Here is a 21755-nt window from a genome sequence, read left to right on the forward strand (position 1 = left end):
TCAATAAAATCAATCTCAGTGAACCTGCATATTATATCATATATTTTTAAAAATAGATTTTTAATAGTTTTTATTGGTAAAGAAGTTAACAGCATTGTAAAAAAAAAGGAGGGGGGGGGGGGGGTAAATCTCAGTCAAATTAAAAGGTGCTTAATCTAGTGACTTCTGAATCAACTGCTTTACTTTTTTTTTTTTTTTTACTATATCACTAAGTTACATCAAGGGTTAAATAAAATGGTACAGGTAACTACATGATAAAACCATGTGTATGTGTTTACGTATGCTGTGCAGGTCTGCTTGGTATAAAGAATGTTTTTGCTCAGGTGACCAAAATGTCAGCCCAACAAAGAAATGTTTTACCCACTGAGAAAATAAATTAAAGGGAACATTTGTTGCAGGTTTCAAACAGAGATGGCGACAAAGAGGCCAAACTTATAAACTGCAGCTTTAAAAAGTCATAATCCACATATACGTAGTGTATATGTAATGTGTGTGTGCAGTGGAACAAGTGACAGATCTAATTTTGGCCCTGTGAAAGAGAACAGATACTAGTTATACCAACTTAAATATTATATACCAATTTAAATATCTTTGGAATATATCATCTCTCAATTATGGGCCTTTAAAACTGTCTGCCTGAGATAAGTGTCATGGTTTTCAATTTAAAAAAAAATACAATATGACAGCCTTATATCTCTCATTAGACATTTTAATGGGGAACATTGTACCATTGTTAACACATTTCAGTCTGGCTCGCAGACAAAACAAACTACAGTATGGTTTATTTTCTTGGACAATGACAGTGCAACATAAAACATGGTTTCATGCATTCAAAACGAAGTCTACAAATTCCAAACAGAAGTGCTCATTGTGAATAATTCAGCATGATAAAAAGGTCATGGAGACTTGGTCATTTCAGTGAAAAAAAAGAAAGAAAAAGAAACATTTTGGACCATTTCCCCTCTAAAGCATTTCAGACAGTGTCCAATCTTCTTCGGTACCCAACATATTCAGCTGGAGGAACACATGCCATACGTTTTATCTGTAAAAATTGTTACATAAATTAATCATTTAATTTAGCAAGAAATCAGACGCATTTTGTTCTTACAAATATCCACTCAAATAATTTTTTTCTGTCATCAAACAACATAGTGCTACTATCCGTATAATAATACAATCAGTCTAATTCTGATTTTTTTTTTTTTAAAGATATTGCAAAGAAACGAAAAACAAATATAAAGTTTTTTCTCCAGCAAGATAAAGCACAAAGGAATCTGCAGGTACTTTCCTAATCTCAATAGTGGTTATACAAAATGGACTAAAAGGTGCCTTGTATCCGAGAGTAAAACAACATATCCTGTGCATTAGACATTCATGATTTTAAATGAAATATAAGATATAATAGAATTTAGTGCAATTTCAGGCTTTCATTAGCAAATATTCCCAATAGATGCAACAAGAATAACCTTATTTTATAAGAATATTAAAAGACTACAATAATAGTATTGTCAACATTGGTGCCTTTAAATGTAATTGATAACATTTAATCCAAGCACTGTATCTCTTTTAAGGTGCTCTTTGAAAAAGCAAAGACATTTTTCATGCGTTTTAAAACGTTTTAAGACGTTCACTGCTTACTTGGAGAGTTTGTTCTATTCATAAATACACACAGACAACAGATATGCTTTGCTGTTGATGAGATGCCTGATTCACATTACTTAAGGTGTTTGACACATAAATGAAGTGTATCGCTTTCACAATCAAATTTTCTCTCCAGTAAGGTCCAGTTAATTAGATTAGAAGAATAAAAATGATCCTTTCAACCTGCATAAAAGGTGATCACTCATTTAGATCATAAAAGCATGATCAATACTTAAAGCAAATAGTAGAAATGTGTTTTTGTTTGTTTTCATTTTTTACATAAAAAGTAAACCCTTTAATCTCGAATCTAATGTACTATTCATTATATAGGGACTAATATTTAGTAGCAGCTTACAAATGGTAGGGTCAGATAACATGACCTCATTCCAATTTTTTTGGGACTTGGATGGGCATCTAAGCCTAGTCAAAGGCTTTACTCTGAGAATAGACACACAAGCAACAGATAAATGGGTGAGCAGATATACAGATTTACACATTAAATGGATGGAGTAATAATGAAATCAGCAAAGAAAATGAAGTAATGCGCCAAGTATTGATACTTATTTACTACATAAATCAGAACTATGGAAATCACTACATGGCTTGACGAATCTACACTTTAGCTAACCTCATGTGCCAAGGATCAAATTCAGGGGGTCAGTGGCATGTTAGGATAGCCAAGCTCTTGAAAACCATGGATGCAGTTGTCTGGTGTATAATGGTCTGTGCTATTCAGGGAGTTTTGGGAGTTTATAAAATCGTGGAATTCGAGACAAACATCAACGTCTGGAGAGACTGCTTCTCTAAGGATATCCACATCGTTCTCTACGCTGGTTTGTTGGCAGTATGATGGAGAACTGTGGGGAGCAGGTTGAAGAAATGAATCTGGAGAAATGTCAACGTCCATGTCCATGTCCAAAATGCTGTTCAGCAAAAATGGATCAATGGTAGAGCTGAAGGGCATTGGAGAATTCTCAGATCCTTGGAGCAAGTCAAAGTCATCATCACTCGTCTCAGAAAAAGGAGGATCTTTCAAAGATGAAGGACATGAGAAAGCAAGAGAGACATGTTATAAACCCAAATAATTGCATTACAACACTAAACTTTTTTTTAACAATCCATAGAACCTTTTCCATTTCACAAAAGGTTCTTCATAGTGGAAAAATGTTTATTAGATTATTAAGGTTCTTCATGGAACTATACATGCCAATTAAAAATAAATAATAATCAGGGTAAATCAGCATTAGGATGCACAATATATCAGTACCACGTCGGTTTCAGACAATTTCCTTATTAATTCATTAAAGTGTGGATATTTTATTGCTCATTTCCCCCATTTGTACATTTATATTACATTTGCTGTCATCTAACGCTCACTTGAATTTCATCTTCAAAAATGCTAAAAACCTGTTATTTTAATATTTAGCAAATCTCTAATCCAATTTTTACACTGTGAAAAAGGTATTTTATACAGTAAAAACAATGCATGTTAGTTTTTGTGTTTTATTATCAATTTAGACAAAACATATTGGCTATTTATTAGTTATGGGGAAAAACAACTTATCGATCTTGGTTTATCCTATATGTGACATGTAATAGCCCCAAAATTTTTTTTTTTTAAACTAATACAATTTTACAATTTTATCTTTAACCGACCTTAAAATATAAACTCTTATATAAAATATAAATACAAATATAAATATTTTCAAATAAATCAGTATTTATTTTGTTTTATTATTAAAGGGATAGTTCACCCAAAAAAAGTCATCCTAGGTGTTTATGACATTCTTCTTAATGTCTTAATACAATCTCTATATAAAAAAATATATCCATATTTAACACTTTACAAAGTAAAATATATAGCTTCCGCCATCTGTATTCAACTTACGTTATTGCCATGTCAGTTACGCTTTTTTCATAAGTTGAATATGGAAGGCAGCTTGCAGGAAGCTAGATATTTTACTATATAATTAATTAAATATGGATATTTTTCATTAAAAAAATAATTGTTTTAATAATGTATAGATGCCCTTTTTTGGGCTTTAAATTTTGGGCATTCGCTGCCATTATAAAGCTTAGATTAGCCAGGACATTTTTAATATAACTGATTGTATTTGTCTGAAAGAAGAATGTCATTTACTTCTAGGGTGGCTTAAGGGTGAGTAAATTATAGGAACATTTTCATTTTTCAATGAACTATCTCTTTAGTTTATTAATAAAGTATTTTAATATCAGCTATTGGCAATATCATAGAAAAAAACTGCTTATCGATATCAGTGCATCCCTACGTTTTGCATGTGCATGTGGCAAGCAACCTCAAGCTTCTATTTGCATTTTTAAATCAGTGTTACTGTAATGGTTAGATTTATGGTATTATTAAAACAGAAACACCAGAAACACAGCCCACCACACACACAGAAGTTCCCTTAGTACATTATGAATCAAATGCACTTGGGAAAAAGGAAGAGTAGGAAAGAGAGAATCTAAACAAGTTGGACTTGATTGGGCCTCTGAATAAAAGATAAGCATCTGTAAAGACTTTTCATTACACATTCTGTTTATCAGAAAGCCTTTTGCTATCAAGACAGATCTGGTGATAATCCAGTGAATGAGAGGCAGGTTGAGCTGATTAGATTTGGAGGGGCAGTGGAGGCAGGACTCACCTCTGTCCTGTGTGCACAGGTCAGACACTGGCCCCTCTCCGACACTTGTACATCCGTTCCTACTGCAACCAAGCACAGAGCACTCCAGTAAACCAGCAGAATAGCCATCTCAGTGTCTACTCATACCAGAGTCTTACAGCATAACTGTTCGCTTCTAAACTTCACACGTATGGTAGACTTTTCCCTAAATAATATGGTATTGTTGTTCTGTTACGACACAATGCAACCCTCACGTTATCACATAATGACATCTAGAGATAACCTGTATTACCTCTTCACAGGCAGAGATTAAAAGTATGGCAAAGTGCATCTTGTTCTAAAGGCCCAGATATACTTAATTTTCCACGTTCTGCTCCTTCTTGCTGACATCAGTGGACGGTGCTGATGACAAAAATTACGTCACACTGTCTGCGAGCCGGAGCCGAATGCGGACAAGTGAAATATTGTTTCACCTTTACTAATCTAGTACTACCTCAAGACTCTGAATGTTAAAAGCATGTGCCTGCAAGTGTGCTTTTTTTACTATATTTTACTTGCATTAAATCTACTTATCTACTACACTGGCTGTTTAATTGTTATGATGAGAAAACAATCTTATTAGTACTAAAAAGCTGAAAAACAGCCCCCCCTCCCACTACATCACCCAGCCCAAAATATGATCATAGCACCATACAATATGACTAATGCATGAAACACCAGCACTAGAAACAGCATGTGTGCACCGTCATAAAGCACACAACCTCACACACTTTTTTAATAATTTGCATGCGCACAACACACAAATATAAACCAATAAACAAAAAAACAGGACTTACTCTTTAGAGACAAAAACCAGTTTGGTTTTGAGGTACTTCAAGTACGGATTCTCCTCTGAAACAAAATATCACAAGATCAAAAAATGTATTTTGTGCTGAAGCAAAGGTATTTTAGCACTAACATAAATGAGTAAAAGCCTTTGCCAGTTCAAATCTAAGTTGCAGTTGGCATTAACATTTTATTATGACCCTTATTTGAAGCATTTGTTGCTTTAGGTCCATTAACAAGCTAAATGCTCATAAAAGTACAATGTATGCCACCCTTAATTAGACTTGGGGAATTGCAAAAAAATGCACCACATTCTCAATAAACTATTTACCTCCTGACTTTTCAGTGTAGTATTTGCCAAAGGCTTGTGCTTTAGGAGTGTTTGGGTAGAGGAAACACAGTGGGTTAACCGGAACGTTTTCTGCTACCATGATCCGAAAGTTGCAGATGATCTCAGGTAAAGCAATCTGCTTCAAGTCAGTACTGGTAAATGGTTTCACTGTTTGCACACTCGGACTGCCTAATAAAAAAAGAAGGTGTGTGTATTAAGTCTGACATTCTTTGAACTCTGTTTTCAGAGACTGAACCATGTTTTAGAGAAGTATATCTTTTTACCATTGTTAGAGTACTGCACCCAGCTGAACGTGATTCCACCATCTTTGATACTTTCACTAAAACGCAACAGGAAAGTTCCATTCTGCTTCTTCTTCAATAAAACTTTCTCCTTCCCCTTGCTGACAAAACCCATTATAGAGCTACAGAAACAAACATGCTAGTGTTGAAATATACTTTGGTAATTATTTTAACAATCCATTTATTTATAGCATTCGTACCAATCACTCCACAGGTCTGACAGGTAGACTTTAACCAGGTTTAGGATTCCATCCAGCCACACCCACAGAGTGAAGTTTGTATCAGGGAGGTTCTCCTGAAGCACACACAGACAACGAGAAAACAAAACACTTGTACATTAATATCAGGCATTTCACAAAGAGCTAAATAACTGTTTAACTGTTCTTACCTTACTGAACTTGGCCCAGGGTATCATACAGTGGTCATAGCTCTGTTGTTTACCTGATAAGAAATATTACATCATTAACAAACACCAGATTATTACCTTACCTGACCTTAAAGGGATAGTTTACCCAAAAATGTAAATTCTGTCATCATTTACTCACCCTCATGTTGTTCCAAACCTGTATGAGTTTTTTTCTCCTGCTGAACACAAAAGAAGATATTTGGAAGAATGTTTGGGGGGAATACTTTAGTAGCAAATGGTTGTTCTATCTGATTTGTTACAAACATTCTTCCAAATATCTTCTTTTGTGTTCAGCAGAACAGATAAACTCATACAAGTTTGGAACAACTTGAGGGTGAGTAAATGATGACAGAATAAAACATTTTGGACAAACCATCCCTTTAATATTACTTTATATAATATTATCAAGTAACGTATGAAAGAGGTGATGTGTGCATACCAAAGAGCTTGATGGCGAGAGTTTCCAACTGTTCATTGTCTAGACCACGCTTCCCAGAGGAGAGAAATTGCCAACTTAGCATTTCCCCAAACTGGGCCCAGGAGGCCGCAGGAGAGCCTTCAAAAAACTTGATGTTCTAGATGCACACAAAAAAGTGAATTGTAGTGACGAAAATAATAATAATAATAAAAACAGATTATATTATGATGATTAAGACTAATTATTAGCCAAGAGTAACTTCAAAAATCCCAACCTTGGGATCTGAACAGAGCATGTTGAACCATAGAACAGACGCCCAGGCACTCTGCTGCTGACTGGAGTTTGAAATCACCACAACAGGAAGAGAAGAGGTCTAAAAGGAAAAAGGAAATATTGTTATAAAAATTGGAGAGCCAAATCTCTGGAATGTTTTGAATGAGGAAAAAACATCTCACCTCCAAAGAGACAGACAGGCCTTGGTAGTCAAACTGTGTCTGAAAGTTTATTTGGTGTAGTTCTTCAGTCACACTCAGCGAGAGCTACACAAAACAAACAAGATTTATGCACATGCATGCAAACAGAATTTTATTTATTAGTAGGTCTCTCAATTCTACTTGTTGTAATTAACTACTAGTAAAACAGAATAAGGAAATCATCTATTTTGTGGACATGTTATCTTCAGCACTGTAATCAAATTTGTTTTTATTAGGAGTAACTCTTAGGATGTTTCCACACCTGGCTCTTGACTGTTTGAAAATGAAAATTCTGTCATTCTCAAGTTGTTTCCAACCTGTATGAATTTCTTTCTTCAGCTGAACACAAGGGAAGATATTTTGAAGAATGTAACCAAACAGTTACCTGGAGCCATTGACTTCCATAGTATTTTTTTTTCCTACTAACAACTTGAGGATGACAGAATTTTCATTTTAAAGTGAACTATCCCTTTTATCCCTCAGCTCACTGTCACCGAGCGCGTCAGTAGCTTGTTTGTTCATTCGTCATTCAAAATTATTGATGATATAAAACTGTGTACGAGTTTTCTTGCATGAGTCCGTTTTTAGCGTGCCTTGACTATCATACAATCTGACATTTAATGACAACTGAGATCTTACAGTGTGGCATGGAACATCATCGGGGATCATGTTCGTACAGTCTGACAAGGAACATTCGCAAATGATTTTGAAAAAAAATTGCACAGTGTGCAGGACCCATTAGTTCAGTTCATTAGGCATATATGAAAATAGTTTGCTTGTGGTGAGAAAGAAATCTGACTCAATGGACCAAATATCATGCTGTATCAGTTACAGCGTGAATCAAGGCTTATATACACTTTTTTTTTAGTGTGTTTAACAACAGATAGTCAGTCTTGTCAATCCATCTTGATGGCTGTGAGTGGAATACCGGAAACTAAACAGGTGCACTCTGACTAATGAAAGAACAGTTTTTATGCACATGTGACTTGCATAAAAACATTTTAGGTAAGCTTTGAAATGCACCTTGTGAGTGGTGCCTAGAACCTAGGAGAAATGCAACATCATAACAATTAAGGTCCTTATTAATCTGTATTGACTCCAGAAACCAGTCTAGTTTCTATCTAGTAGTGTGCTACGTGCAGCAATGCAGTTTCTCTAAAATATTATTAATGAGATCCTTAAACTCACATCGATTCCTTTTCCTCCACCACCAACTTTCTGATCTTTCAACGTCTGTGGGGAAAAAAAATTCACAAAAGATTCACATACACAATGCTTTACCGTTTTACATTTACCTGTTTCCCTACCAGTGTTTTATAAAAAAAATATTTAGTTGTATGAATATCTGAATAGGCAATATATCAAATGAAAGAAGAGAGCCTCTGCTTTTATACAAAAAACGTTTATTCTAGCTTAATGCATTCTTTTTAAATCTTTTGAATCAACACTTGAATGCAGGTAAGTTTCATAAAAAAGCTAAATTTTGAGCAAAAATCTGAGAAAAATGCATTTTCATCAAAGATTACATTAAATAGGATTCAGAACAATGATGAAAACACAGATGGAGTAGATTGAGCCTATCAACACCTCCAAAGCTTGCACAAGTCCTATACATCTTCCTGGGTTTAATATTTCGTCCATTAGGCAGTTTTGATTTATATGCGGTGTAGTGTTGATGATCGCGTTATTTTACATAGGCATCTCTTTACATATGCTATGGCTTGTTTCTGCTTCTTCGCCTGTGTTTTAATCAGGAGATTCAGTAATCGTTCAAAGAAAATCTGGAAATGTCCAAGTGGTGCTCACTGCAGTCATATCAGGGCTCAACATTAAGCATGTTCATGTGCTTGTAAATTGTAAATGGGTCATTCACTTCCAAATAAATAAGAATTCTTGTTTTTTTGGTTCAAAAAAGTCAGATTTTTGTGTAATATTTTTACCAGTGTAAAATCTGTTTTCAATCAGACATATTTTAAATCATATTTGTGATATTTTTACCTTTTAAAAAGGGCATTTTCTCCTAATTGGGTGGATGGATAGAGTTGTGGGTAGGGTTAGATTAGGGTATGGTTGGATATTCTAGCTCCACCTATCACAATATACTTTCGATCCTCCTCGCTGGACGTATAGCGAGGGGGAGCAAGACATAAGTTGCGCCCATCTGCTCTGCAGTGAGCTGCCTTTTGAAATTTTCATCATTGGAGGAGAAGCCGTGTCTCAGAATTTACGGAAATTTCCATAAATAGCGGGGAAAGAGTTGAAATCTAGTTAAAAAACTGAACATAGGCCACGACCAAACTAGTCTACCCATGTATAAATATCTCAGAGGATTTCATGCCATCACTTCAATAGTTTTAGTAGTATGATTATCAACTCAAAATATCAACTCACCAAATGTCTGAAATCAGCGACCATGCCCCCGTTTAAACTCTCAGCCATGTTAAGGGCTTTACTTGAAGTTCCCAGGACATTAAACCTCCGAAACCTATGATAAACACATACACACATACAGACATGAATTTCTGAGTGGGAGGTGTGATGAGGGAAGTGTGTTCAGAACGTGCGTATGGAAACACTCACCCTTTCACTTGTGAGACAGCACTGAAACAAAAGACAGAAGGAAGGATAAGAGCAAGAATTCAGAGTCCTAACCACCAACAGGCTAATTTAAATCTATATCAAACCACACAAACCTAACAAGCAAACTTCTTCTCATAACCTATATGACTCAAATTGTACAGTACCTAATGAAGTAAATAAGAGAGACATTGATCTTACTTGTCAATAGAAACAGACACCTTCATAACATGGTTGAGTTCAGGAACTTTATACAGGAACCTGTTGAGAAGAGAGTGATTGTTCTTTCATGTTTGAGGGCAAACATTTTTTCTGCATTTCTCAAACAACTTCATCACAACTTAAAATAAAATATATGATAAAAATATATATGGAAAAGCTTAAAGGTAGGGTAGGTAGGACTGATCTAAAACACTTTTGTCCAAATTTGTTTAAACTTTCTTTATATGTCAATATATAATTAAAATGTAAGTACTCTGAAAAGGAGAGTATAAAAATCGAGTGACTCTAGACTTTTTAATCTGCAATAAACACCGCTCATTATTTTCGTTCAGGAGGAAATTTCGTTCTTGGGCGACTGTCACTCTCTCTCGCTACCATGGCGACGACCGCTTTCACTACAGAATCTGCCCACATGCGTGCGCTCGTTTGATTTGAGCAGTTCAAGAGGCAAGAAACCTAGGCAAAATAATGGCAGAGAAAGAGCATTCAAAATTCACAGTGCAGGGTTTTGCAGTCAGCGAAGGCAAACAATGCAAAAAAGGAAGACAGTACGATTAAAGCCAATGCACAGAAAGTCTTTGGATAAACAAAGAAATCAAACGCGAGTAAATATCTGCGTGGCTTTTCAACGATGGTGAGAACTGAAGGACCTGAAAAACGACTCATTGCTGGCTGTATTTCTGCTGGATAGGTAATCTTTCATTTTGATTATAAATTTTTTTGGTTTATGTTTTCATGAAGCATATATCAAGAGCACATGAAGCTGCCTAATATAGCTAACATAACATTACTTAGCATAAAGTTACAATATTATACACTTAGCCATTAGTAGAGATGATAAATACTCAATATGTTTAGCTCAAGTTGATCACTGTTGTGTTGAATTTCACAAAATTTAACTTTAGATAACAAAATGCATGTGTAAAAGATAGTACACCGCATCCAGGAAGCTACTACTAATCAACAATGCTTTCATCATGGAAACTTTTACATGCAAAAGTATATATTCTTACACGAAATCTTACACAAAATTCATCTTCATTACAGTATAACTGATGTTATTGGAAAAACATGATGTTACCCGTTTTCTTTGCCTTATAAATATAACTAGCTCATTACCAAATCAAACAAAAATATATTTTAAACTTTACCAGTACTGGTATTCTAGCTTGATAGTGAGTACTAAAAGACATCTTATTTGTTTATATTCATACTGATAAAGTTAGATGTTTTATTACATGATTCTGACATGATGTCACTACTTGCACACTGCGCGTCTGAGGTAAATAATGCGTCTTCCAGCTGAGCGGCCTGTGTAGCGCGTTCATGTATTTTGGGGGCGTGGCTTTGGAAAGAGCCCAGAAGGGAGAAGGTGGAGTGAATGGAAATAATGAACTGTCTTTAAAACAGTCATCAGTCTACAGATTTTTAACCAATTCCTACCTATCCTACCTTTAAATGGGTGAACACTTTGTAATGATAAATATATTTGTAAACTATTTTAAAATAAATTATTTTTGTTTATCGTGAATTTACACTGAATTCAGGGAATAAAGTACTGCTTGTGTGTGATAATTTGAAAAATAAAATTCTTAACTGATAGATTTCCTTTGTTTTTGAGTCATTAAATTCGCCAAAGGAAAATGTATGCAAATTAAAAAAAAGATTTGGTTACATAAACAGGTCTGTGCATGCATAATAACAGATACAACTATTCAAAACAGCACTAACATTTGCAGGACATAAGGTCACTTTCACAGATATTTAAAGTACTTAGTTCCTCACAAAGCATTTAGTTTCTCACAAGTGATAGGGGCAATGTTCAGGGCAATACACTACAATTAATGTAAATATTCTCAATTCCACAATGTGAACAGATATATACTCATTCACCAGCAATGTATGGCAACAAAGTATCTATATAGATCATTATTATTTTAAATAGATGCAATACTGGTTTTCACTGTTTTACAAGTGGTGTGTAATGTGACTCATAATGTCAGAGCCTGACCTGACTTTGACTGAGAACTGGACACTTGTGCGCAGCACCAGAGGGCCTCGTCCTTGTGGCATGGATGGCTGAGTCTCTACAACAAATGAGCTAAAACACAAAAAAAAATAATGAAGCATACATGCATGAAGAGAGTAATGGATATGCTGTGTATGTGTCTGAGTGTACCTCTTTATCAGGCGGGTCAGCAGAGTGTCCACCCTACTCTTTAACTCGGGTTTTTTGACTGGGATAGGGTCATTTGCATAGGTCATCTTCCCTACCAGCTCATCAAGCTTCTGTAAGAACTTCTGCAGCTGGAACATGCTGTCTATTATCTGAGTGAACCTGTTGAAGGTCACAAACAGCTTAAAAACGTATCCAAATGGTGTTTTCGTTCAGACCAACACTCTGAAAAATTCTTGTGCGGGTACCATTTCTCTAATTGTTCCAGACTTGTATCATCAGGAGCACCAATGCAGGACTTCTGTTGTCTCCGCTTCCAGTCCACCAGTTCATCATCTATGAGCACTAAGCTCTTATCAGCAGTGTCCAACATAATCAAGATATCAGACAGGAAGTCCTGAGACAATGAAAAAAAAAACAACCGGTACAAGAAACATAACGTAACATATTTTGTCATTACGTAATATATATTACTATTAGGTTTTCATTTATTTTTATTTAAGTTTCAGTTATTTAATTCCAGTGTGTAAATTTTGTGCTTCAATTTAACCTTATTTCATTTAGTTTCTATTTAATTTTCATTTAGCTGAAGTTATTCATCTAATATTTATATTTTATTTTTGATCGAATTTAGTTAACAAAAATATTTTTCTAGTTTCAAGTTTAGTTAACAATAATAAGAAGTGCACAGAACAATTTTCCTACCTTTCTGCACCTGTCGAGTCCATTGAGCATCTTCTGAAGCCCTTCTATTTGCTTCTTCTTCTCTTCTTCTGTGCAAGCTAAACACACATTTACATTTTTACACACATTTTAATACCACCACAGATAATGAAATCAAGGACAGTGCATTTAAAAGTGTGGAGCCTCACAGTCCATTCTGTGCGTTTGAAATTTAAAATCAAACTCATCCTGCTGCTCCTCCAAACACCTTATGTTGTGCTCCATCACCTGACAAAAGACAAAAAATGAATCATTCTCTTGAACACACATACACACATACAAGCAGATACGCACAAACACACACCTCTACTTTCATCTTGAGTTCTTTTAATCTCTTTTCAATTTGTCTCTGGCTCTCTAACTCTAGTATAGCTGGCTGAACCTGCAGCGTCTGCACCTGAAATTGAGAGAGAGGGAATCAGAATATGCTGATGGTGATATTGATAAGAGTGATGATGATGATAACACTTTAAGATACTGACTTGTTGTGCAAGCTCTGCATCATTCAATATCTCTTTCTCCTTCACCAGGAACCAGTTGATAATAGTAGCAAGAGTATGTGGCTCCTCTTGATACTTCTGCAAACAAGAAAATGTGACCAATAATCCCACAGGTGTCACTGATTTACCCAGCAGCTTTCTAAATAGCTCATGACTACAACAATAATTATAAGTTACATAAATAAAAATAGAGCCATTTTATCCAGTTGAAGAACAATAAAACTATTGACATTTAGAGGCACATAATGTAGTTTTGCCAATAGCAAAAGAGTAGTTTGATGACTAGGGGTGTAACGATACACTCATGTCATTTTTCGATACAAAGCGCAATACTGAACTCGCAATATGTTTTTTGAGATATCTTCACAGACACTCCCTCACTCCCTATGTCCTGCCTCTCCCGCAATTAATGCACACTACATATAAGAATAAACCATCTAAAATGCTTTGAATACTACTAAAACGAAATGTGATCTGGTGATTTAAATGCTTGCACTTCCTCTTTGAGGAATGGCGTCAATGCAATCAATCACGGTTCTAATCACAAGAAAGCTTGTCAAAATGACTATTCCCAAACTGTAAATTTTTAGCAAATCCAAAACTTTTTACGCATTTACTCACTCTCATGTTGTTTTCACGTGTCACACAAGCATTTGAACATCTTTGTTTACTACAGTATTTGCATCCTTGTAAATCTGTTGTTCATCATATAACGCCATCGTGTCTCTTCAGAAGACTTGGATTTGGACACTCGATTTGTTATTTTTACGGTGCCTTTATGGCATTTTTTGGGATCTTTTAAGTTTTAGAGAAATGGAATTTAAATGGAGGGACCAAAATCTTTCAGGTTTCATAAAAAATATCTTCATCTGTGTTTGGAATTTACATTTTGGGGTGAATTATACCTTATAAATACATCAAGGTGAGCCTGGGATAAAACAACTCTATATCGTTTACATCAACGATACATATCGCTGTCTTTTTATACTGCAATATATCGATTAACAATGTATCGTTACACCACTATTGATGATGCAGAATCATGGGAGTTGCCGTCTTTACCGCCACAGCCGACGGAAAGCAATCCAATGGGACTCAAGCAGCAAGCAACCATGTTCATGGATGTATTAAAATGACTGTGTTATGAAGCAGGGCGCGGTTGATTGCCTGGGGCATTTTTAGTGCTGTTTTTATTATGCTTATATGCTATAGTCAGTCGCTGCCACTCCTTTCCTACTGTTGTTCATGTATATTTACAATTAAAGTTACGTTTAACATCTGCCTCCTTCTTCCCTGAACTTGAACTTTGTTATGGTTACATTTGAACACTTAAATTCACATTATTTTATCTAATCCTAGGTCCTATGTCGTACAATGAGTGAGATTCAAAGACGGCCGATAATTAGAAAGATATTTTTCGATTTTAGCATAATCATCTCACAGTGTGTTTGCTGCTTACAGCTTGCGTCTACTGATTAGTCATTAAAACTGCAACATGAAATGGCGTATTGATCAAGGCGAAATGGCGCTAAAATGTACAACTATTTACCAAAAGCTCCATTTGCAAAACTGGTGTGCCATGAAGTCCTAGACATGACAAGGTCAATATTCTCTTTTTCACTTCATTCCCTTTTTTTAGCCACATAATAATCTTGACAAAATGTTGACAAAATAGTGTTGTTTCTGAGGAATGTTGTTTTTACCATGTTACTATAGTACTATATATATATATATATATATATATATATATATATATATATATATATATATATATATATATACACTAGAGTTATATAACAAGTTTTTTTCCTATTGATAAAAATATCGAAACAGTTGATTACCTTTCTAATAAAACACATAATTTATTAAAGAATCTTTGGTATTTCCTTGGTTTGTACAGAAGTAAAACTGTAAACCGTTACTGACAAGTTACACAATGACACCACTGGACGTTACACTGGTTTCTCTGGATTTAAACATTAGGGAAACATTAGGGAATAATAAAAGTACACAGCTCAACAAAATATATAAAACCTGTTTATGGATATTTTAATCCATAAAAATCATACATAATGTGCCTTTAAAGTGTGTGCTGCAATTACTCTCACAGTGCACTTACTTGCATTACATTATCATAAATTGGTGTGGATGGCAACATACATAAAATTGAGGTTATAGTTATTTTTCTTGGTGTGAACAGGACTTTTGTCTAGCAGTATAGTTTTTGTTAGCATGTTTAGCATTTTCGGAGGCCTCAGAGATCCAAGAAGGGCATCGGCAATTAAGCTTTTGGTGGCAGAAGTATACTGACCTGAAAGTTTTGTTTGTAGCGTCTGAAATTACGCTGTAGTAAGAAACTGTCTCTCTCTTGCGCAAAACGACTGAACTGGTTGTCCAGATTCTCCAAAAGCACCTGAAACAGGAACGCGGCTTTGGAAGAGTCTCGAGAAGCACGCTCCCTGCAACACACACACGCACACACACATTACTGGTAAGGTGTGCACACCTGGGTGCAGTTTATTTGCATCTCCTTATCCATGGTTAATAGATTCTAAAACAGAGAGCTGTAAAAAACAAAAACAAAAATCGATCTGCAGGTTTTCTTGAACTCACCAGTCCTGGCCCTCGATCCAATGTGCCAAGTAATGTCTCACTTCCATTGGGAATTCGTCTCCATTGTACAGCTCTAAAGCCCTCTGTGAATACACCGTATCCTGCTGCTGCAATCGCTCCCACTGTGTCATTCTACAAAATAAAACACATTTCATGTCTGCTGATAATTTCAATGATGCCTTGTTACAGAACTGGGGAAGACAGATGCTCAAGCTTAACCCCCATTACAGTGGTTATAAATATAAATAAATATAAGTAAATGTGAAAAAAATTGAGTTTGAAGAGAGTTTGAACAGAAAACAGAAATTCAAAAGTTTGAACATTAATAGTGTATGGCATCAATGTAAAATATGGTGTGACTCATCAATGGGCTTTAAAAAAAAACTAAAGTCAAACACGTTTTATCATTTGCTGTGATTTTTCTTCAGGTCCACTGTGATACTGACCATTTTTATGGTGATTTTTCTGGCCAGTAAGTTCTTGTTCTTGTATGAAAAACACTGTAGAAGTTATTCAAAATGTATTTTGTTTTGATGGAAATGTATCATAAGAATTATTTGCATACTTTTAACGTTTTTCAACATTGATATTAATGAATAAAATAAAATAAAACGTTTCTTGATTACAGAATCAGCATATTAGAATGATTTCTGAAGGACCATGTGACAGTGAAGACTTGATGATGCTGAAGATTCAGCTTTGCTATCACAGACATTATAACTATTTGACATATTCAGTTATACAAAATATACTAACTAGTGAGAGTGTAAAAAAGTGTTTTCATTTTTACAGGGCCAAAGGTGTCCAAAACATCCTTTCATGCACTCTGCACATGCAGTAATAAAGTTCTAGTCATCTGCAAAAGTTACTTCTCCTCAAACAACAGCGGTCAAGAATTCTAATCACGCGAGGACACCGCTTGTCACTTCGGTAATCATAGCAAACTAGGCCAAGGGATTTAATAGCATAGTGATGTTCATGTCGCGAAATAATGAACTGCTCATATGTAAATAATAACAGTCAGGTTAACATGTAACGTTAAGTGAATCATTAATAACTTACCTGAAACAATCGTCTAAATTATACTTTTGAAGAATATTAGTTTTGCAAAGCGCCTTTTGCAGGCACACAGTGAAGACAAGAATACAGCACTGAACTGGACATCAGCTGGAGAGTAAATAAACACACTTCTCAGGAAACCGATGGCTTTTCAATAAACCTCCCTCTGCTGCAGGGTTGCCAGGTCTGTGCAAGAAAAGTATCCCAAAGGCCAGTCAAAAGTGCCTCAAAAATAGGCCAATGCGATTTTATCCACTGAATTTGTACGTCTGGGTAGTGATGAAGCGCCGAAAACGTACGTACGGGGGTGGAAATCATCCCGCGAGAAAAATGTTTACCCCCGGCAACAGCAAAAAAGTTGCCAATTTGGCAACACTGCTTGCTATCCCTTTCTGCTTCCAACGCGATGCATCATTAAGTCCCACCCATTCAGTGGCGTTGTGAAACCCTCGCGTTCGTCCATTGGCTCGGACAGGCACACTGACCACCACCATTGGCTGAAGTACGCGTCAATTAAACTCTTCACAACGGAGGGGTGTTGATAGAACAGCAGTAGAAACGAAACTCACGAGCTGTCTCTTCGCTTTCCAAGAAATGACGAAATGAAAGTTATTTTACAGAGGATGTACCAATACCGCGGAAACTTAAAAGCCATACACTCTCTTTACGGATGCATTTTTAGATGAACATGGGAGAGATGTAATACGTTTATTCTACTTTCATTCATTTTTCCCACACGGCTACATGTATGTATAAAAAACAACAAACATGTCAACTGAAACAAGCATTTTTAGAAATAATATCTTACTAAATAAAATTAGAATTTACTTGTAACTTCTGTTAACCTAGCTATACATCAATTAGGCATTCATGTTCAATTGACAATAGCCTACAATTTACAGTCTGACTGTAGCTGACACTGGTAGGTCAGCTGTGTGTGTGTGTGTGTGTGTGTGTGTATGTGGATGTGTGCATGGTATATGTAATATATATTGGTGGGCTTCAGGGGTTAATGTTTATTTTATTTTTTATTATTTCTTTGATTCAAATGTGATTATTTGTAATTTTGGTGGTATTGGATTTTGTTACCTAATTCGTATATTTGTCATGTGACTCTTCCTGGGTTATTAGTGTCAACAGAATGGCAAACGTGAACTGATATACATGACTCCTGATTATTCTAATGTTGGTTACCAGGTAAACACGGTAAAAGAGTTAATATCTTATGTATTTTTCTTTATTTGATTTTGTATCGTTAAGGGGTTGTGTGTAAAACCTGTGTTTTGTTGTTTTTGTTTATGTCTAGTTTTCACGGTGTCTCAGATCTTTACATAAAAACGTATGGACATCAGTGCTTGAGAAGTGTGGACTGTTCAATAACCAACGAGTAGTTACACTGACTTTATGCTCTATTCTTGTATTCTACTTGTATTGTTCTGCTCTTCCCACTATGATACACTGATTTAAATAACACCCCTATTATAACCATGCTTTTTAACTTGAAAAAATCTAAATTGAAGTATTTCTATGAACATATGCATACTACACTTTGAAAGATATGCTCTGGTCAAGTCCAGGCACTACACAATGACAAGAAAATTAATGCATCAAAGGGATGTCTTTTGAAATATTGATAATATCCTTTACAGGAAAAACAAACAAACATGAATTTCACATGTGCAAAAACACATGTGGTGAGCATCATATATTATAATACATCAAATATTGAAATATACAGATTTCTGCAACTATATCTAACATAATGGAATGTTTTAAACTGAGATAAATCCATTGCTATAATAAACTCATTTAAATGCTATTGTTATTTTTACCCACCAAAAATATTACTTCCTGCTGATGACATTACATACCTTTTGGATATTAATAATATTACAATCAAAATGGAAAGTGCATTTAAATACTATTTCATTAGAAATTAAGAGATTTAGATTTTAATGTGATCTGTTTATGGGACTGATATTGTGAACTGTAATTGTAACAAACTATATGACTGAACATATACAAAACAGAGCTTCTAAACATTTACTGCTGGTGGAAAAAAAAAATCTTTGAATCCCTAAAGCAATACGTTCAGTTCCTGAATCTCCTAATTGTTTTTTATTGGACAGTGATACTTCCATCCTCCAGGCTGTTCTGGTTCATTAGCAGGTCGGCATCCTCTTTCATGTTGTTCAGCAGATATTTGATTCCTGCCTTCACACCCGTTTTTAAACCAGCCCCCAACGCATAACCAGCAACCCCTGCAGTTCCCCCTGTTACAGCCATGAGGGCATCTGTGCCCAGATCCACAGTGCTGAAGATGGCTCTCTCTTTTGCAGTATCATAGCAGTTAACCGAAGCATAGTAAACGGCCGTTCCCAGATTATAGAGTGTGGACACTGCAGGAATCCACTCCACGACCGTATACACTCGCTCCTCCTTTTCATTGACACAGTGATGCTGAGGGACCCCGTTTCTGCGCCAACGTGCAGACCCCACATTACAATTGTGAATCCAGCTCTCAGAATTAGATGAAGGCACTACGCTGCTTCTAGGCCTCAAGATAACAAGATAATATCCAGAATCGCCATCTTGGGTCACACCTGCACATTGGATTCCCAAGCTTCGACAAGCCTGCTGGGCTTCCCCAATAGGCAACGACCTGCTCTGTTTTGCGGCCTGTCCCAGTAACTGAGCACCTTTTACCCTCACCCATCCGTTGCATTGACCCCTAGGCCCTACTTTACCCTTATAACCATCTACTCTCTCACCCACCTCAGCTAGCTGTTGGATGTTAAATATAACAGCCTGCAGGTGGCACTGTGACTCAGAATTGGGCATCAGAGGAGATGAAGGGGTTTGGAATCCACTGGTAAAGGTGTGATGGATGACGTGTGCTGATTCCCTCTCTTTGCCCCTCTTGATCAGCACCAGTATGTCCTGCAAAAACTCACACGTATCATTTTGTCCCAATTCTGCGTAGAGTTGCATTACCAAAGCCTGGGCTTCAGACAAACATCCTGCAGAGACCAACACAGGCACCATAGCCAACCCTAATAGATCCTGAGAGAAACCCTTTCCTCTCCAGCCTCCATTAGTGAGCTCTGCACAGCTTGCATTGCTTTGGAGTTCCAGGTGACCTTGTAGAGAGGCTGAGAGGTTTAAGACCAACTGATGGGCAGCAGGAAGACCATCTTTAACCACTTGTGATTGTACGTGCTCTGTTTGAAACATTTTTGAAGTGATCGAGGGCCTCAGGTTGCTTTGAGGGAGTGGAGCTCTGCAAAATACTACTTCAGACAGTAAGAGGTGGATGAGAAGTAACAATTTGAGTTTTGAGCCCCATCTAGCCATGTTGAACAGTGAGGTCATGCAGCACCAAGCAAATCGCGGGTTCTGGATTTTAAAAAAAGAAAAGAGAAGTTGAACTGAATGTGCAGTGTACATAAAGCGTATGTGGAATAATTAAGATTTTTTTAAATGTATTTGAAAGAAGTGTCTTATGATCATCAAGTCTGCATTTATTTGATCAAATACAATAAAACCTGTAATGTTGTGAAATATCTGTTTTCTATTTTAATATATTTTAAAATGTAATTTATGGGAATTTTTATGACCTGCGTATCTACACAAATATCTGCAGCTGTTGCTACAGGGTTGAGAACATGAGATATGTGTATTCGTGTGCTTGTATTTTTCATAATGTAGCTGGGGAAAAAAGAAAGGAAAGAGTAAACGGGATGAGAACTTTTTTCATTTAGGTTTTTACACTTCTTCTCTGCATCTTATATATTTAAGACCTGTTCAAATTATTGGCATCATTTCAAAGTAAAATACAATTTGCAAAGGTGTAATCCAATTCTTCAGGTTTACTTTGTGAATGTTAAAATTATATATGAATTAAAAATTGTTCCATCATAAATTTCATTATATAATTTGAATTACATTTCTCATACATGCTGTCTTTCAGACTTCGTTTTTAAAACTGGATAATTTGTATTACATTTTTATATCAATTACAGAGGAAATTAAATTTCAAGTCATTTAAACGTTCAACTTGCTTTGGAATGATTGATCTTCATATTAATATGAGATTAATAAGACCCTTACCTTCTAACAATCCCGATAGTACCTCTGTGGTAGAATCCAGCCTTCACAAAAAACATATACATCTCCCTCTCTCTCGTTTTACCCACTCTCTCTCTCTCTCTCTCTCTCTCTCTCTCTCTCTCTCTCGCTGGCCCCATTGTCCATGAATGTGACATCACGTGGAGAGGATCAATGTGTTCAGTGGACGTTTTGTTTATTTACCCTCATGTCCCCTCTCTTCCTCTCATTCTCGCTCTGCTTTTTCTCTGAAGACCATGTGTGGGTGCAGGGGCTTTGTGTTTGACCCAGATAAATTGCAGCACTTGTTTGATGCCTGGGAACACTGTGTGAGTGTGTGTGACAGTGAGAGAGAGCAGGATTGTGCACCCATGTGATGTGCATACATTTTTAGCAAAGTGAATATAAAAAGAGGACTTCATCTTTGCTTTCAGGACATTAACAAAGTTCCACTTGGTTAAGTCATTTTAAACATTATTCTATTGCTCAGACCATTCATTTAAATCAACAATACAAATACAGCATCCAACATTTTAGATTGTAGTTGATTTCTTTTTAAATTCTGTAATTGTGTACGGTATAATTTTGTGTTTATTTCCAGGTTGAATGAAAAAGATATGTGCAGTTGGACATTTGGACACCATCGTGTTCCCCATCTGTCAATAGTGTTGGGAAGGTTTAGAAATGTAATAGGTTACAGATTAACCTACAACTTACCCTAAATGTATTAAGTAGTGTAA

At 35.9% G+C, this 21755-nt stretch overlaps 2 protein-coding genes across 4 annotated transcripts; both read right to left on the reverse strand.

Annotated features, from left to right (window-relative positions):
- Window positions 1–688: 688 nt before the first annotated feature.
- On the reverse strand, window positions 689–18376 carry stat2 (signal transducer and activator of transcription 2). Of its 2 annotated transcripts, none has more exons than XM_067459995.1 (24): window positions 16912–18376; window positions 15850–15981; window positions 15548–15695; window positions 13219–13314; window positions 13041–13133; window positions 12886–12964; window positions 12719–12795; window positions 12262–12410; window positions 12017–12175; window positions 11849–11938; window positions 9817–9876; window positions 9619–9639; window positions 9430–9523; window positions 8227–8271; window positions 7021–7104; window positions 6840–6938; window positions 6587–6722; window positions 6130–6182; window positions 5942–6036; window positions 5724–5863; window positions 5440–5628; window positions 5120–5174; window positions 4305–4363; window positions 689–2670 (listed from the first exon to the last, which is right to left on the reverse strand). In XM_067459995.1, exons 2-24 carry the CDS (start codon window positions 15978–15980, stop codon window positions 2291–2293), a joined length of 2532 nt encoding a protein of 843 aa, XP_067316096.1. In that variant the 5' UTR covers window position 15981; window positions 16912–18376; the 3' UTR covers window positions 689–2290. The 2 variants fall into 2 exon arrangements, with proteins under 2 accessions (XP_067316096.1, XP_067316095.1); XM_067459994.1 differs by having other exon boundaries at window positions 4305–4366.
- A 197-nt stretch (window positions 18377–18573) lies between these two features.
- Window positions 18574–21129, reverse strand: apof (apolipoprotein F). Of its 2 annotated transcripts, XM_067459996.1 has the most exons (3): window positions 21019–21095; window positions 20526–20616; window positions 18574–20304 (listed from the first exon to the last, which is right to left on the reverse strand). In XM_067459996.1, exons 1-3 carry the CDS (start codon window positions 21078–21080, stop codon window positions 19027–19029), a joined length of 1431 nt encoding a protein of 476 aa, XP_067316097.1. In that variant the 5' UTR covers window positions 21081–21095; the 3' UTR covers window positions 18574–19026. The 2 variants fall into 2 exon arrangements, with proteins under 2 accessions (XP_067316097.1, XP_067316100.1); XM_067459999.1 differs by lacking the exon at window positions 20526–20616 and having other exon boundaries at window positions 21019–21129.
- Window positions 21130–21755: the final 626 nt, after the last annotated feature.

This window comes from Pseudorasbora parva, chromosome 12 (assembly GCF_024679245.1).
Source record: "Pseudorasbora parva isolate DD20220531a chromosome 12, ASM2467924v1, whole genome shotgun sequence".
NCBI classification, from domain to species: Eukaryota; Metazoa; Chordata; class Actinopteri; order Cypriniformes; family Gobionidae; genus Pseudorasbora; species Pseudorasbora parva.